Genomic DNA, 18,141 nt, shown 5'->3' on the forward strand with positions numbered 1-18,141 from the left:
GCTGCTCTGTCAGAGAACACAGATGCAACTGGAAAGGCAGTTCCAGCTGGTTTAGGTACGATGTTGCCTCAAATCTAGCTACACTAAGAGAAAATATTGCTGTAATTAGGAGTTTGCAAGATAAAACTTTCAAGTACTCCTTTTCCCTTTGCTTTTACACCACATTGTATTTGATCAGATAACAGGTTTTAAACGATTACTAGAGCAAATAAACAGAAAAAAAAAGCCCCGTAGGATTTTGTGACGGGTTATTCTTGGGTCTTGGGAAAGTCGGTGAGTTCTCATGGCAGTCTAAGCCTCTCTGCTGCTGCTCGGGTAGCTCCGAGTGCCTCAGGGCTTTTTGTACTGACATCTTTGTGCTCTCATTAATAGACACAGACTTAATACACACAGACCAAGAATTCGTAAGCCTGGTGGGAAAAAAAAATAATCTACAGTAGGTAGTAACTAGTCAACTAGTAATATTAATAGAAGCCAACCAAGAACAGCAACTATGAGAATTTGTTATAGTTTCAGTGTAATAATAGGCTTGTTGGCAAAACGTTTAAATCATCTGATAATGATGACCAGTAAGAATTCTCACATCCATCCCCAGCTCGCTGGCAGCAATTTAGACTGATTTCCTGAAGATCAACATTTGCAAACTCTAGTTTCTGACCAATCTTTCCGATGATTTCAAGCACATAGGGACTTTTGAATAGACATATACTCCACAACTCAATCTGCACAATTCACAATTAATAGGAAAATTCTTTAAGGCCCAGCTTTTATTTTTATTCCCTATAGACTTTTTTTTTCCTCCTTTTTCTAGGTTCAATGTCAAATTCAAAAGTGCTAAATTATGTTATGTTCTTGAATCATCACAAACAGATATGCATAGCAAACACCCTGACTGAAGTTGCCAGTAGGAGGCAAAGTTGTATGTTCTGGATCCACTTTTAAATTTATTTTATTATTAACTTATTTATACAGCGGTGGTAAAGTGCTGCTTTACTACTGCTTCATATCTACCACTTGATTATGCTCATCAGGTATTTTATGGCTGCATTCCAATACCCAATAATGTAATTTCCAGCCATTTCCTAAGAAAAGTATTCAATACCTAGTATCTTAATTTAGCCAACAGGTGAAAAGTTAAGTAGCCACAATATGGACAGTCTTCAGAGAAAGATTAGGTCAATCTCAAGAACATATGGAAATGGTTCTGTAATTAAATGATTTAATTAACAGCTCCCTTTTGTGAGCACTCAATTTGTTTAAATCCTGAACTAATAAACTGTCCTTTCATTTTAGATTGTCAGCGCACAAATGCCTTGGCACACGAGTCCACACTCTGTTGACTGTAATTTGATTCAGCGGAGAGGTGTGTCCGTGATTTGGCTGCGGCTGAGGAAGGCGGAATGAGCTGTAACGCTTCAGCAGGTGGAATGGAAGACTCCCCCCACTTTGACACCCCGAGCAGCCAGGGCATTGTACTCTGCCACAGCCTTCTCCGTTTGCAAAACCACCACATCAATCCCGTTTTTCTTCAGATAGTCCACAGTCGACGGTGGAACCTCGGAAGAGAAAAGGAAATGGGAAGAGCAAGCATTAGATTCTTTTCCCCTCACGCTGTAAGGCTTCAAACAAAACAGGTCCTGATGGTGTTTGTTGATAGATGCACTTCAGTAATTGATAGCACCCAAACTGATAATGTGCTCAGACATTTCTAAGATTGATACAAATTTTTTTCTCTTAAATAAAGCTTGTATACACATACCTCCCATCTCTCCTTAACACGGTTTAAAATGCAGCCCTTTCCTACAAAAATAACCAGAACTGGAGCTAAAGGTAATTAAGCTAAATGGGGTGTTACTCACCTCACCAAAAAGCTTAAGAATTTTCTCATGAAGTGAAGCTCAGCACTTCTGAGTTTTCTGTAGCTAGTTCATCTACTGAAATGACACCCTGCCAACATTAGGAACAAAAACGCCTAATTATCAAGTATTTACAGCAAGCTAGAGAGCTAGTTCATAACCCATTCTAAGGGGGTGGACTAATGACACTGTAAAAAATTCTCCTTGTTTAATTGCAGAACTTAGACCTGTCTACTGCTTGACATTGACACTAATACAGAGGAGCTCAAATGATGTTTCTTTCAGGGAGAGAGCGGCTCCTTGCAGGAGCTCAGTCATACTAATTCAGCATCCTGCATTTTTTTCCCCTCTTAGTAAAGCATCATAGATTTATTTCCCCCCGGCATCCCTAATGAGAGGGAGAGGGAAAACAAACAGTTCTAATTTATGTTGATCACGGAACAAAAACCTACCTGCAAAGCCTCGCTCATGCCACGACCGATCACCAGAGTTTTAACACCCTTCTTGACAACTTCTTCAAGGTCAGCTGGTTGCACTCCTGGAGAATGCTAAGTGTCAGGGGAGGAAAACAACAGCCTGTGTACTGAGAGCAACCACCAGGAAAGCTTACTCCATGTGTTTTGAAACTATCTGTAGATTAGCAGCATAAATTAGTGGTACCAAAATGTAACACCACCCTCTTTTCTGTGCACACAGAGCAGATAACATTGGTAATTAAAAGAAGGTATTCTATGCGCAGATGAAGGTTGATAGTTAATCAATTGATGGCAATATTATCACTCTTTATTAAACAGTTAAAAATAAAGAGATGCATTATACATTTCTAAAACATTTATGTCTAACAACTAGCATTTTACAAATATTAAAAGTTAAAGTCAAATCAATAAATTGCAACATACTGCTGTTTGTTTTCAAACAAACAAAAGCTTTTTGTAGTGAAGATTGTGTCAAGTCAAAGTTTACTCACTTAAATTACAAAAAGCTTCTCAAATAATTTAAATGATTAAATTCTTTTCTTGTTTACTTTGCAAACCCCATTTGCCAAAGAGGACTGAAGCATATTGGTTAGCTTCATTTCAGTTATCAGTTTCAATTTCTGCACTCTTCTGAATTTTGAGAAAGGAATATTTGAAACCAAACTCCTCAAAAAAAAAAAAAAAGAGCTTTAACAGCATGTTGATTTGAGTTTTTAAAGAAATACACTCATTCACTACTAGTGTGCTACATACATATGGATCCACAAATACCCCTGTAATGTTAATATAAAACATTATTATGTCACACTAATTCTCCTCCTTGATTCGATTTCTATGTTATCTCTATACGGCCAAGACTAAGACACTGCACAACAACAAGTGGCTAGAATTTGGTCCCTTGTTGGTGTGTGCATCTTTTAAATCATAAATACTATTTTCCCCACCCCCCCCTTTTTCTTTTGGTAGGATTCTTAAGGTTTTTTTAGAGGACTGAGATGAGTTTCTCACTCAAAGTAGGCAACACCATGGTGGACTCCTGGTGAATGTTATTTTTATGGAGATGCCCATACATCTTTATCCCATATACTTCCAGACAATACTGCATTCTTCCAATGAATTAAGGTCAAAGCACAGCTTAACAATTCACCTTTACGGTTCTCCAAGTTGGGTTCCCCTTAGTCCATTTACATTTGCTATCCACTCCTAGGATGCAGAATTCACTTCAATATGCAGAGCTTTCTCAGACCAAATCACTGCAAGTACACGTTTATGACAACAGATAATGCATTTCCTTTGGTGGCTTTAAAGCAGACTCAAAACTTAGACAAAAAGAAGGTTTACTGCAATTACAATAATTAGATTGCTGGGGAAGGTTTGCTGTCATATGATAAGTACTCCCGAGTATTAAAACCATGGAACAAAAGGATTTTCTTCGGTTACACAAGATGCCCTGATCCAGGGGCTCCCACATGTTTTGGGAATAACTGTATTATTGCTGATTTGACAGCTGGAGGGAAAGAGGAAGGGCAGCAGAATTTTTTGCCTGTTTTCTTTGCTCTTTCTTTAGAATTCCTACTTCTTTTCTCCCATTAGCAGATGGCACTGAAATGCAGCCAGCCAGGGAGGCTGCCTGTCATCCCCAAAGGTTAAGGCCATAAGAACTATTAGTGCTTAGTTACAGAACCTTGCAGAGCCAGTTATGCAATTTTCCCGATGAAAGAATTATGTACTAGATAGCAGTCTGATAGCAGAGCAGGAAAGGAAACAATTTATTTCCAACTAGAGTGTGGGCCATGACCAGCACTGCTTCTTTCCCAAACTTCAGCTCCATCTACCCCTGAGAAAAACATGTTCCAAGAAAGTAGGCACACTGTAGTCTACCGTAAAGAAATGTGCAGAAAATGCATCTGAGGAATCCTACTATTTCCAGTGCCAATCGGATTAACTTTTTTACGGTTATTCTAGAGTTGGAGACACAGTCTAGAAAAGCTTAGTTCTATTCTCATATTTGTTGCTTGCTATTCAATGTTAAACTAAACCACGTAACTCCTCATAGCTGCAAGGGGACAGAACTGACCTAAAGCAGGAGATTTACAAGTGACCTACAGAAGGCAAAACCTAAATAGGTATTTTTTACTTCCTGGTTATATACAAAGGATGCCAGAAAACCTACCTCTCCAAATAACCCAACTTTTTTTTTTTTCTCCTCCAATTTTAATTTAGAATAGTCTCATTTTTTCCTTGTTTCAATTGGAGGACTTCTCTAAATACTTTTATGGAATTAAAGCTTTTACCTGTCACCTGAAGATATCCCTTGTTAGAAACTTTAAAAGAAAGTACATCCTCCTAAATGCTAGTAGGTAGTTATAATTCGAAACCAAAGTTTTCAAGTGTTCAGAATGAATATCAAAGTGTGGCTGAGCTGGTAACTAGTTGGGAACTTTTCAGCTACCATATCTGTTCTGCTTCTCCTGTCACATGTGCATATAAACCAGGAAAACAATATTGTCAAACAAACAAAAAGTGACTCTCACAACACAACACACCCCTCCAAACAGCCAGTGAAAACCTAATCTTTTATAATCAGACCATAAATGAAATACATTGAAAAAGTTTACATACACAGCTATCTACCTGCAAGGTACAGATAACTTTGCATGACAGCACTATCTTTCTCTTGGCGTTATATACGCTGTGTAAACTGAACTCTGACAGCTTAAAAAAAGTTCTGCTCCCCCAAAGATTATAGATGAAGTTCCAAAACCAAAGGTTCTGCCCTCCAGTTGTGTCAAAATAAACTCTGGGTGGGTACAGCTGCTGGTGCTGGGTCTAAGACCTGACCAGGATGTAATTCTTTTGTGCCTTAGCTTTTGCTTAGAAAATATGGATTTTTTTTTTTCTAGCCAATACAGCTATCCTAGCGCAAGCCCTAATTCGGGAAGAATTATCATTGAGTTCCTAATGTCATTCGGAACATTAGACATTATGCTGCTTCTAAATCTGGAATGTCAATACCATTCCATGTACTTTAATACAATTCTGACAGCATTTACAGATAAAGTTTAAAAATCGTGAGGGCAAGCACTTAGTATATGGCTACCAAGAGAAGTCATCGTGTGGTTGGCCAGACTGTGAGCTTTTCATGGAGAAACTAGCATATATGACACTGCATCTGCATATTTTTCGTCTGAAATAAGTACAAGGGACCCCAAGGAAAAGCCTATAAACTTAAACCACATGCGCTGTTGTCTTCCCAGCACTTAAGGTCAGTTACTGTTGATCTGTTTTAACTTCCCATAATTTTTTTTTTATCTCACTGAAGACAATTTTTGTTTACACAGTCTGAAATAAAGGTTGTTACCAGCATGTTATCACAGTTGCACTCTCTAATCAGATGCAGAACACAGTTTGAGAGCTCTAAGGTGTACGGAAGTGGTCTGGTCAGGTAGCTGTGAGGACTGGTGCCAACAGTTGGTACACCCTGTCACCTGTAGGGCCTTGTGTGTCCTTTGACCTCTCCACACAGGCACTTCTGAAACATATACTGAGTTTCCAACAGGAAAAGTTCAATGAAACCAAAAGGCAGCTCCATGAATTTCTGGATGGAAGTTTAATAACTGTTCTCTGGACCGCTCTGAGAGTCCTGTTTGAAATGCAGGATGGATAGTAAACAGCAAACTTACATTAGTCCCAGTTTCTCGCCAATCCCAGGTTCGGCTTCCTCCCGGCCATACTTTGCAATCCTTATACGTTGTAGAGCAGCCTTTCACCTTCATCTGACCCCAAGAAAGGGAAGCAATTTCAGGGGAAGACATCACAAAGTTGAACCAAACTCTGGAAAAAGGATATTTAATACATAACATCAGGCTAACATATGCAGCACGTTAATAAAACCAGAAAATGCTGTCCTTGCTCAAAGGAGCTAGGAAGGAAATGCTATTACGGACTTTATCCACTTGATTTTGTGACAACAGAATTGAACTGAGGATCAGCAGATTTGTTGAATTACCAGTCCTCTTGGGGATTTTGTGCAGGATTTTGGGCAAATCATTTTACATGCTAAATCTGTACAAGTATTGGGTGCTCAACTTTTAAAACTATCAACAGGGATCAGGTCCCAGAATATCCTCTCACATCTGGGTTTTAATCTTCTCACTAAAATGTACAATGAAGATGATAATAATTTCCTAAAGTATCTGAGAGATACACTGTTTCTTTGGCTGTAAATGAGGTTAAAAAAAATCCCAAACAAACCAATGCAATAGAAAAGCCATGAACAGAACAATGGCATTGCCATATTGCTACAGCAATTAAGACTTCCACAGACCAAGCCTTCTTTCCCTACTCACTCCTTACAGAGGCCAAGTCTCCCTATGTAGCATCTCAGGACAGTTAAAACCCAAATAATGTCTTGTCATTGTTTATGAAATCTTCGTTATTTCAACTTAAAACCATTGTTTCTAATCCCTTCTACTGTGGACAAGGAGAACAGCTTAACCTTAGTCTTTTCCACCACCTTCTGTTTTCTTGAGGACTTGACTCTTAGCTTTTTTTCCTTTCTTTTAGATTAAATAAACTTCACTTCCCTTCAGTCATATTTTCTAAATCCCTGCTTTTTTTCCCCTGTTCCCTGGCAGCCAACAATTGGTATGCGTTTTTCTTTGATGTCTGTTGCCTAAAACTAGACAGAGTGCTCCATCTGAGGCTTATCAGCGCTGCTATAGACCAACCGTTTTTCGGTATTAACCGCATTGATTTTTAGACCTGTTATCACAATCACAGCTGGGCATCAGTAGGGCAGGGGCTCTGCCTCAAATGCCACCATGAAAGCTTACGCCCTCTTCACAGTCCCTCATGCCATTGCAGTCTGATTGCCGATGGGATTCTGTCAGCAGAGGACAAGAGAGGAATCCCAGGGCGATACCCTGGAAATGCGTTAGAGCAGCATGGCACTCAACTGACACGTCTCAAGAGCAGAGTCACTTTTCTGCCCTTCCAGTTCAGAAGGAAGATGGTCTGAAATCCCTCAATATGAAGAAAATTGGTTCTTTCTGCAGTAAAAACAGCCCTGCTCCTGGCTGATCCCAAAAACCTCAGTGGCAGATCCTTTCATGTATGCAGTTTCTCATCCTTTACTTTTCAATTGTTCAAATTCACCAGGAAAAAAAAAAATTAAAAAAAAAAAAATCAGTCATAGGAACCCTGGTGGCATGAATTAAAGAAAGAGCAGCTTCCAGGAGGACTGGAAGCCTCCCTTTCCATCTTCACGTGCTACAGCAAAACACAGTACAGCCAGACAGGTCCTGCTCTTCTCAGATTGCCAGGAGTGGATCTCAGTATCAAACGTTTCAAACATTGCATGAAGTAAAAACTGCGTTACTTTGGATTTGGCCCAGGACTGAGGCTGCCAGAGCTGCTTCTTCCACAGAACAACAGGGCAATTCTTTCTTCCTTGCTCCTTTTTTGAAGTTAGTGGCACACGTACCCAGGCAAGCAGCTACAGGGGAGTGAAACTTGCTTGGATTCACATATTCTAGATTCTCTCATTATACATCCACAATGTGATGGATTCAAATGAAGGTTTGTAAGACTATTTTTCCAAAAATCTGCTTGAAGGGAGATTGTAGCAGAAGAAATAGCCAGCAGCAGTCCCAACAGAATGAAATCACCCATCAATCAAAGAGTAAAGGCTGAATAAACCAACCAGAACTTGGCTCTGAAGAATGAAAAGAATTTGTGCCTGTGCTATTTTTAAGAGGAAACAGCAGAATTAGACCTGGAGGTTAGACAGAGGTGAATGAACAATAAAATGATGAGGAATATCAGATTTCCCAATCCAAACAGTATTTCAAGGCTGGGACTGTGCGATCAAACAGGCACAAATGGCAAATGGGAGAGCAAGGGTTCCATACAACCTTTTCCAAGCAGCACAAAGAAAATTAAATAGCAGAAATGAACAAAATTTAAAAGTCATACATAAAAATTTGTAATCTAAAACTATTTCCCATAATACTGCCAGAGAATATCAGTAAGGTTGGGTTATCTGAATTAATGAGAGTATCGTAAATTGGAGTAAGATAAACTTTTTAAGAGAAACTTTGGACATTCTTGGCGCAAAGCATGGTCCAATCACCAAGGAGCAGGAAAATATCTCCCTGACAAATGAGTTGTATTTTTAATTATTCACTATGAAAAATGTACAGTACCAAAACATACAGTACCACTTAAGCTCAAAAGAGACCATGAACTATATGACTCAAATATAACCTAAGACAGTAATTTCTGTAAATCGCAGTAGTCCAAACACAAAGAGACGAAGTGGAGAAATGACTCAGGAATCTATGAGCAAAGATATGAGGGTTTAAAAACATAGGAAGTAAAGAAAGCAGAAGAGCTTAAAAGGAGGCAAAATACAAGTTTACGCAAGGAGACTATACTGAAAGAAAGAAACAAAGCAGTGGCTAAGGACAGCAGAAGAAAAGAATAGCTGAGAACAAGATAGAAGAAATTTGAGATTGAAGTACAGTGGGGCGAGCAGGCGGATTTTAAAACTGCCAGCCAGCGCTACTGTCTTTTGTGAGGGTAAACATTGTTTCAGAGTAGCACCCACCAGCAACAAATATAATAAAAAAGGTGAACGACAGCAATGCACCACAGAATATTTTATTGAGAGACCGCAGAAGAAAAGAATGTTTCATAAAATCCAAGGCGCAACCTGAGATCAAACAGGATAAAGGTGAAAGAGTAAATTGGCAACTGTCCAGTTTCAGGCAGAACAACTTCTGTAAGGTATCAAAAGATGAAGTGATTCTCCACGAAGGCAGGCAACTTCCCAGCAGCGATACAGCAGCTAGAAAAGCAGGTCAGGGTTTAAAAACTGACAGCAGGAAGCCAAGTAAAAAGGTTAAGTGAACCGGGTACGGAGGAGGCAGGTGTCAAGTTTAAGAACTAGGAAAATATTTTTGGGTAACTCGGTAATCCGATTTTGCTGGGGAGGTCACGGGGGGGAGGGGCGGGCGCTTTTAAGAAGTTAGGGGGGAGCAGGGCATTTTAAAAACAAGACGGGGAGAAGGAAGGAGGAACGCACAAAGAACCGAGAGAAGCAAGGCGGGGTACACCAGCGAGCACAGAGCGGGAGGCAGGGGCCCGGACGCTGGGGGCGGGCGGCACAGCCCTGAAACCCCCCCCCCCCCCCCAAAACAAGGCCTCGCCTGACCCGCCGCCTCACGCCTCTCTCCCCCGCCGGGAGGGAGGCGGCCGCTTCAGGGAGCGCCGAGCCGTCCGTGCGGCCGTGACCCGAGCCGAGCTGCCATCCCCTCACCTCCTTCCCGCCGCCTCCCCTCAGCCTGAGGGGAGCCGTTAACGGCCGTTACGGCCGCTACTCACCGCCACGCGCGACCCCTGCCCCACCGGGCGCGAGCTCCACCTCTCCCGCAGGGGAGGGACCGCCCCCTGCCCTCTCATTGGCCGGCGCTACCTGCCGGCCCCGCCCTCCCGCCCGCTCCGATTGGCCCATCCCCCTCCCTGTCACGTAAACGGCCCCGCCTTGTTTTCATTCCCCCTGGCCGCACGAGGCGGGGGGGGGAGTGTCGCCTTGGCGCCGCTCTAGCTGCCGCCCCCCTCCCCTCCCCTCCTCCGCCGTTGCATTGTGGGATAGTGGCGGCGCGGCTCGGCAGCGCCCCCTCCCTCCCTCCCCCCGCCCCCTCCCCAGCTCCTTCTCCATCCTCAGGTCCAAGATGGCGGCGGCGGCGGCTCCTCCGGCTTCATCTCCGCCTCCCCCTCCTCCGGCAGGCCCTTGCTGCCCGGGCTCCTGGCCGAACTTCGCCGTCGTCTGCTCTTTCCTCGAGCGTTACGGGGCCTTGCTGGACCTGCCCGAGCTGCCTTTCCCCGAGCTGGAGCGCGTCCTGCAGCCGCCGCAGGAGCCCGGAGACCAGGGTGAGCGGCCCGGATAACTCCCCCCTTCTCTCACCCCCCTTCCCTTCCCTTCCCTCCTCACGGCCGGCTGAGGGGGAGCGGAGGGGGGGGCCGGGGCTTTTCCCCCCCCCGCCTCCTCCCGGCTCCGGGGGTGGAGCGCGTTGAGGGGAGAGGAGGGGCCTGGGATTCCCGGAGCGGCCCTCCGGGGGGGTGGGGGGGGGAGGGAGCCTTCTCCCCCCTCAGCACGGCCCTTCTTTTATATTTAGAGGGGAGCAGCTGTTTTTGTGTGTGTGTGTGATCTGCCTCCCCCCACGGGAGGAAGGAACCCCCCGTTCTGCCCCCCCCCCCGCCTCAGTGCCAGCTCTGACTACCCCTCCTTCACCCCCCCCGATCCGTTTATCTGGTTTTGCTCCCAAGGTCTGTGTTGGGGGTTGGGGGGGAAGAACTCCTGCAGAAAGGGGGATAAGCTAAAATAACTATTTTTGTTCAGTCTGACGCTGGGCTCTTCCATCTCCTCCCCTCCCCCCAGTTTGGGGGTTGCCTCCCTCCTTCCGCCCCTTTACCCCCCCCCCCCCCCCCCATATCTATGTGTCCTTTTTTACTTCTCTACTGAAATAAGAAGGGGACACACGCACGCATACACACAAGGCGACGTCCTGCTCCTCTTTCACCCCCCCCCCCCTCTTTCTCTGTGTGTGGGTGAGGAATGGCGGGGAGAGGGGGGGCACAGAGAAGCCCTGAGCCCTCCCCAGGGCTGCTGTTGTAGGCCATCTCCTCCCCACAAACACAGCCAGCCATTGTGTGCTATCTCCATCCCTCTCTTCTCCTCCCCTCTTGTAGCTGGAGGAGGGGGGGGATATAAGCTGGCTGCTTGCTTCTTCCCCACCGCCACCTGAGCTGTGCGAGGTGGAGGGATGGGTTATGCACTCCACTGTTTTCTTTCAAGCTGCTCCTCCTCTCTCTCTCTCTCCAGTAGCAGATTTGGTTGCCAGACTCTCTAATTCCTGCTCCGTGCAATGGATGTGGGAGGCCCCGGGCCAAGAGAGCAGCCTGGGGAGGGCTGTGAGGAGGCGGCGGTAGGAATATAGAGGGGAAGGTGCTTGTTGCTCTTGCTCTCTTGTCTCTATTATTGGTTTGGTTGTTGCCTCTGCACTCTTGCCACATAGGGAGACTGTGGAGCTCACGGCGCATGCTCGGCAAGGCCCCATAGAAACTTCCTGCTGCTGGAGGAGCCCAGCTCAGGGCTGCTTTTGGTCCAACAGCTCCTGCTTTTCCCCCAAAATGCACTCACTCTCACCCCCCTCCCCACCAAACCCACCCTGTGTGGGTTCTTTTTTTTTTTTTTTGTATTAAATTGGCATGTAGGTACTTCCTCATATAAAGGAAGTTGCTTTCTGCAAAGTGCAGGCATCCTATCTGTGAGTTCATAACAGCCACTGCTGAAATATAATGAGATGAGATTAATGTACTGTCTCCTCGTGTTGTCTGGTGCCTAATCAATATGAAAAAGATGTGTAAGATCCTCTAACTTCTAGTTAACCTTCTGGAAAATAAGTATTTATATCCAATTCCCCCAGCAGTCCTGTATTTCTTACAGTATATAAAGGACTCATTAGAAAAATCACTGTTTTGTTAAACTGTTCCAAAACTTATTCATAAAAACCACCAACGCAATGAAAAGTTTGAATTTTTAATGAAAATGTTCCTTTTAAAGCAATGTCTGTAAAGAAAACCAATGCGTTTACGGTGTGACACAACATAAGTGGGTGTGTACGAGTAGTTTTCTTGTGTGAACTGCAGAATAAATTAACATTAAAGGATGAGATGGTGACCTGTGTTTTAAGTATATGCATTTGATTAAAAAAAAAGAATAAATATTTCCTGATAACTTCAATTGCGTGACTGGAGGGTTTATCAGTAGGACAATGATTACTGCACAATGCTTTTCGAAAAGGCTTTCAAATGACTTGCATTATGGAATTTGTGTTATGGGTTGATTTGATACTTGCTGGATTTTTAAACTTTCCTCTGTGTTGCCCTTCCTGTTTGATAGGGGGCAGGTTATTCTCACTGCTTTAGAACAGCCCTCCCAAATGGGAATCGTTTTGGCATCTGAAAATGTAATCTCTAAATTGCTTGGATTATTTGCTTGCATCTGGTGTAGATGATGTATTTGCTCGCATTTTCTCATTTCTAAGAAAGTAAGTGTGGAGGTGTGACAAACAAACTTGGGTAATTCTTGGTGCTCTGCGTGATAACTTGTGTGACAGGGGTTTTCTTTTTCCTTTGATGCAACCAACTCGTTGGGCTTGCTTTGTGGTGCTGGTAGCTGTTACCCGGAATATTTTATGCTTTTGGAAAAAATTATTGCAGTGACTAAATTTGTCTACATGATTTTTACTTAAATTAGTCCCCAAAAGTGGTGTTTTTAAGGGTACACATCATAAAGTTGCTAAACATTGATTGAAAACTGAAGTGGTCTTTTTTTTTTTCCTGAACATCTGTTATTTACCAACAGTATGTAGTGTTCCTTGGATTGAAAAAGGGATTTTGATTTCAGTTATATACAGTTAGTTTCACTTTTGGTACCAGTATTGCTTGACAGTGGATTTGCATTGACAATAATACATTAAAAAAATCTAAGCAAATAGCTACAAAACCTCAAAGTGTTTTAGTGTTTTCTTCTGAACTTCTTGGAATCTGGACCAAGTTTTCAATCTCAACTGCCAGGTAACTGCTATTTAGAAGTCCTCTCCATATTCATTTTGCAATCAAGGAAAGGAATCAATAGTTTAGGTTTTGTCTTGATTACGTTTAACACTGTTTTGATGCTCAGCAGTTTCGAAAGTGGTTTGGGGTAGTGTTTATTTTTTTGTTTGGTTTTTTTTTTTTTAAACATATCCTATATTTTCTTGTCTGAAGGTGCTGGTAGAAGTTATTTTCTTTATATCGGGAGCCTCGAGGAGAACTAGGAGCTCAAGTTTGAGTGTTGTTCAGTAGTCGTAGAACAGTCAAGTTTTCTTTTCATTTAATAACTAGAACAAAGAACTTGCTCATTATTGAGGAAACAAGGTATAACCTTCCTTTACAGGAAGGGATGCTGCAGGGATGCTGAGCAGATGTTGACAGCTAGGAAGCTATCAAGTATTTCTTAGAGGGATTTTAGATTTTTAAGTGCTCAGACAGCACTTGAACTTTAGTATTTGTCTTGAAATTCTTAGGTAGGAGGGGTAATATAGGAATGACAGCAGTGCTTGGGCATGAGTAGTTTTCCTTAGTCGTCTGACTAGTTTAGGTATCAAATTTACCTGTATTAGTAACAGGTTAGATGTTTTAACTGTGTGTGCGCAGGTATGGTCTTGTCTTGAAATGCGCGAATCAATGTAAAATGTTCGTTGTGATTTGGTGGGTAATATAAATCGTGCTTGAATAGGAAAATAAGAATATGTGGTGTTGATTTTGCCCGTTGCTATTAAATGGTGGGATAAACTGGTAGCTGTGGAATTAGTCTGCTCTTTAGGAAGGCTGTGCAATAAAATAGCTTAACTTTTCCAGCTGGTGGTTCATTTGAAAGTTGCAACTAGTCAAACAGAGTAATGACACCTGTGCTTATCTCGTGAAGATTTTATTTTTTGAAGAATAATTATCTTCCCCTTGAGAATGGTTATCCTTGCTTTACGTACACTGCTGTGGCTTGGGTTGCAGTTGTGACAATCTTAAACTTCTCTGGAAAGCATAAAGTTGGGTGTCTGTTAAGATGGCGACAGTGTTAACTCGCAAAATTTGCTAGCTGATATGTCTCAAAGTGAATTGTTTCTTCTAAGATTTGTTAAAAATAAACCCATTATATGGTTTTGACTAGAACTTCGGGGGGCTGGGAGATGTCATTACCCCTGTATTACTGTACTTTTAAATGCAAAACTAAGGTATGTACAGATCACCCAACAGGGTGCTGCAGTACCGTATCTCTTTAGCCTCTGCTTGCTTCCAAAGGCAAAACTGTACAAACTGGAAGAAATCATCACAGGAAACCAACACTTGTTCTCCTTGTTCTAACACATATATGCTGTCTTTTTTACTGAGAGTTTTATTTGCTATGGAATACCAGTTGCAAATTTAAATAGTAAATGTATGTGATAGAGGGGAGCAAGAACTATATCTGTATTTAGGGCTGTGTTTAAGGAACCATGATACCAAATCACCGCCTCCTTTGTGTCGGTAAATAGCTTCAGAATCGGTATAAATGTTAATTAAGCACTTGGTCTCTTGTGAATGAAAATATTAGTAGAATGTTAGCTTGCACAACAGAGATCTAATTTTACACATGACTACGCAAAATGCTTGCTGGTTTGCCAGGTTCCCTAGTGTGTGAATGGGAGAACCTCTCGCAGAGGTGAATGGCATCTTCTAAAGTGTGTTAGGCTGTGTTGGCTCATCAATTTTTGCAGGTTTTTCTTAGCAGTATGGGGTTGTATTTGCTCTTGATTGAAATGGTAACAAGTATGCACGCTTTGCATATTCTTTCTGCAAAATAGTGAACTTGCATCAAAATCTTGCTGGTAATGATCATGCTAAAGGTGGTCTTGGAAACAGCAAGTGTGTTTTGGTGGGTGGATTTCCAGTCTGAGGTACTCTTCTGTACCCTCATCGCAGCTCTAGCTTCTTTATCTCCTTTGTCTCTTGACAACCACCCTGACAGATTGACACAGCCTAGAAGTTTGTTCCTTAATTCTGTATGAATATATTGTGTTTGTTTGGAGTTTGATAATAAAAACATGCTTTACATGTTGGTTCGTGTTTTAAGTGGTGTAAAGAAAGACATAGAGCCACAAAGATGATGAGAGGGCTGGAGCCCCTCTGCTATGGGGGCAGGCTGAGAGAGTTGGGGGTGTTCAGCCTGGAGAAGAGAAGGCTCCGGGGAGACCTTATAGCCCCTTCCAGTCCCTCAGGGGACTCCAGGAAAGTTGGAGAGGGACTCTGGATCAGGGAGAGGAGCCAAAGGATGAGGGGGAACCATTTTACACTGAAAGAGAGAATATTTAGATGAGATATCAGGAAGAAATTCTTGGCTGTGAGGGTGGTGAGCCCCTGGCCCAGGTTGCCCAGAGAAGCTGTGGCTGCCCCATCCCTGGAGGGGTTCAAGGCCAGGTTGGACGGGGCTTGGAGCAACCTGGGCTGGTGGGAGGTGTCCCTGTCCAGGGCGGGGGGTTGGAACTGGATGATCTTTAAGGTCCCTTCCAACCCAAACCATTTTATGATTCTGTCATGAGGTGCAGATGCCTGGTGGTAGGTCCATTTCTGTAAATCTTTCCTCCCCTTCCCCTTTTCTGTCTTTATAATGAGAACTGAGGTTAATGGCAGGCAGCTTGTGGAAAATCTGTGCAAGCCATTTATAGTTCCTTTAATTTTTTTCACTAGAGAATACCTGGTACTGCGTCGTAGAACTGAAAAAATAAGTAGTTTTTGGAGCTGCCATGCTTCAAAGCAGTAAGTTTTATGTTTTACAAGCTGCTGTATTTTTTCTAAATCTTCTAGACACCTAACATCTCTTTTCAAATGAATTTGGATGCTCAACTCATCTATTTCAGTGGGTTATGTCAAGGTTTTTTTTATTGTCATTCCATACCTCTGGAAAGCTTTACAGCGTTAAGCTTAAGGGTTCTTACCGTTCTCTGAAGAAATTAACAATTAACCTTGGCTTAAACAGCTGTTTACTCTCTGTATGGGAGAAACATACCTGAAGCCCTGCAGCTGTTTAATATAGCAAACAAAAGCCAACAATGCCTAATGACAAGGAGTTTGACAGACTTTCAAGCTCATGATTAGGTACGTTTCTAAGGAAGATGGTAGTGAAGCAGTGTGTTGTGTTAATGTGATTGATTTTTCTTGTATTTAACGTTTGATATCAAGCAAGTTTGTGTACTGTTGATCAGAAGTTATGGGGTTTGGTATGACTCTTAAGTGAAGTCATGATACATTGCAGTAACGTGTAATATCTGCAGTAGATTGGTTAGTATTAAAAGTAGGTGATAAATGTGATAGGGAAGTAATGTCAAACACTATTTTACTTAAAATTTAATAATTGATACTCTACTTGAGATTTATTAACTGGTTTCAGTGCGGAAAGATTAATTCGTGTGGTGTCCTTTTATGTAACTGAACAAGTTCTGACATCTAAGGTTGGTAGTGTCTGTAATGCTGGATGGGCGGAGTTTATTCACACACTATATATTGCTGAATCTTCTTCATTAAACATATAAAGTGCGTGGATATGTTGATATTACAAGCTTGCTTCTGCCATAAAGCTGTATCAGCTAGTCAGAGGTAACACTTTTCATCTGCTCCGCAGGTCTGACTGTTCATATCTTTTCACACCCATTTCTTTATGAGTAAGAAATTTAACTGCTGTTCTGAATCAGTCAGGTAGTTATCACCTGAATGCGGGCTGAACTTACTTGTGTATTTGTGGAATATAAGTAGATCGCTGCTTTCCCGCTGCACCTAGGGACTGAACCAAAGCATTTATGTCAATGTCATTAATCCGCCACCTGTTAGTGAAATGCAATATTTTTAACTTAGCAACAAGCTGTTGGAGAATAAAAGAGTATCTAGTAAACTTTAGAACGCAGTGTATTACTTCTATGCTTGTTTCATTTTTGAGTATGATGGAAGTTCCACACCTCTAATGTTTCTGGCCATCAAATTAACCGATTTGTTGAAGGTAGACTCCAGTGGCTTGGAGCTGAAATTCTCGAACAGCATAACAGGGTTAAATTCTGAGAAACTAAGTAGCAGGGGTAATCATTCTTGTGACGACTTCATGGCAAATAAATCTCTAATGCAGAATAAACTCCTCTTTTCTACACTTCAGTCACTTTAGATTAGTGTGACTTTAAGGTCAGCATGTCTTACCCACACGTGCTTTTCAGTTATTCATTTACAAAGTGAATTAAGTTTACCTTGGAATTAATTATCTCATAATAAAGCATGGATGCATATCTTTAACTATTCCTATTTTATTAGTTTTTCTGTGGTGAGACTTCCTTTCTTCACATGCGCTGAGCTGCCATGTCAGCTCAGCCGAGTGTTCTCGTATTTAGCCTGGCAATGCCAGTTTTAACTAGACTCCACATCATCTTACGATCTTATGTAGGAGACGGGAAAACACTGCACTTCTGGGGAGACAAGCAGTTCGGTGTATTTCCAGTAGCACTGCCCATCTGAAAGAGATGACAGAATGTCTTGAGCAATGGAAAAAAGGAACTTGGGATGCCGCTCTCCAGGCACAGATGAGCTGTGGCAGGATATCCGAGCCCTCTGCCAAAGCTCGGCCCTCCTAGGCGTTATGCAGGTTCTGCTGGACCATGTGCCTCCATCGAGGAAGAACGGTAGGCTTTTGGTCCGTGGCTTTGTTGAATTCCAGCTCACTTTGGATGGCACAGAACCGCAGGGAAAACTTGTGACGTTGCTTCCAAGTCACAGTCTTAAGGCTGATTTCAGAACAAGTGAGTAAGATCCGGGAATGCTGGTGGAAATTTTTCTGTCCAGTGCAAGATGATGTTTACTGAAAGAAGCTGTATTGTGGTACATCAGAGAACTTCATAAACATCGAAGTGAGTTGTGTGTGACACCATCATAGCATGTAAGCTGGAAGTTACGTTTTGTCCAGCAATACTTGTCTAGTGCTATACCTTGTCCTGGCCAACTTCAGAGGTCTGCAGAAGCTGTAAGCGTTTCACAGAATACTCTCCCTGCATCCATGTTTGTCACCCAGGGGCTTCCTGAGTTTTCTACGCCTTCTGTGAATGCAACTTTTTCTCTTGTTTGGGATCACTTCAAGCTAGTATTATGTAGTGTAAGATCAGTTGGCAGGTACATGTGTGCAATTATTAGTG

General features: G+C 42.5%; 2 protein-coding genes across 4 annotated transcripts in view; one reads left to right on the top strand and one right to left on the bottom strand.

Annotated features, from left to right (window-relative positions):
* Positions 1 to 1,202: 1,202 nt before the first annotated feature.
* AAMDC (adipogenesis associated Mth938 domain containing) lies at positions 1,203 to 9,835 on the bottom strand. 3 transcript variants are annotated; one of them, XM_063326645.1, is made up of 5 exons: positions 9,719 to 9,835; positions 6,016 to 6,166; positions 2,309 to 2,404; positions 1,860 to 1,947; positions 1,423 to 1,556 (listed from the first exon to the last, which is right to left on the bottom strand). In XM_063326645.1, exons 2-4 carry the CDS (start codon positions 6,145 to 6,147, stop codon positions 1,885 to 1,887), a joined length of 291 nt encoding a protein of 96 aa, XP_063182715.1. In that variant the 5' UTR covers positions 6,148 to 6,166; positions 9,719 to 9,835; the 3' UTR covers positions 1,423 to 1,556; positions 1,860 to 1,884. The 3 variants fall into 3 exon arrangements, with proteins under 3 accessions (XP_063182695.1, XP_063182704.1, XP_063182715.1); XM_063326625.1 differs by lacking the exon at positions 1,860 to 1,947 and having other exon boundaries at positions 1,203 to 1,556; positions 9,719 to 9,828; XM_063326634.1 differs by lacking the exon at positions 1,860 to 1,947 and having other exon boundaries at positions 1,203 to 1,556; positions 9,654 to 9,759.
* A 112-nt stretch (positions 9,836 to 9,947) lies between these two features.
* RSF1 (remodeling and spacing factor 1) overlaps positions 9,948 to 18,141 on the top strand; it is a 66,498-nt gene continuing 58,304 nt past the window's right edge. The window contains exon 1 of the mRNA XM_063326583.1: positions 9,948 to 10,267. Within this exon, the coding sequence (XP_063182653.1) occupies positions 10,069 to 10,267 (199 nt within the window). The 5' untranslated portion in view covers positions 9,948 to 10,068. The remainder of the gene's footprint in view (positions 10,268 to 18,141) is intronic.

This window comes from Chroicocephalus ridibundus, chromosome 1, assembly GCF_963924245.1.
Source record: "Chroicocephalus ridibundus chromosome 1, bChrRid1.1, whole genome shotgun sequence".
Classification (NCBI taxonomy): domain Eukaryota; kingdom Metazoa; phylum Chordata; class Aves; order Charadriiformes; family Laridae; genus Chroicocephalus; species Chroicocephalus ridibundus.

What these genes read in the sequence shown, in the direction of transcription:
- AAMDC (XM_063326625.1), bottom strand. Translation starts at nt 6,147, where the DNA reads ATGTCTTCCCCTGAAATTGCTTCCCTTTCTTGGGGTCAGATGAAGGTG. An exon ending in GGCGAGAAACTGGGACTAAT is followed by an intron (nt 2,405 to 6,015) that starts GTAAGTTTGCTG and finishes CCTGACACTTAG; the next exon opens with CATTCTCCAGGAGTGCAACC. An exon ending in GCATGAGCGAGGCTTTGCAG is followed by an intron (nt 1,557 to 2,308) that starts GTAGGTTTTTGT and finishes TTCTCTTCCGAG; the next exon opens with GTTCCACCGTCGACTGTGGA.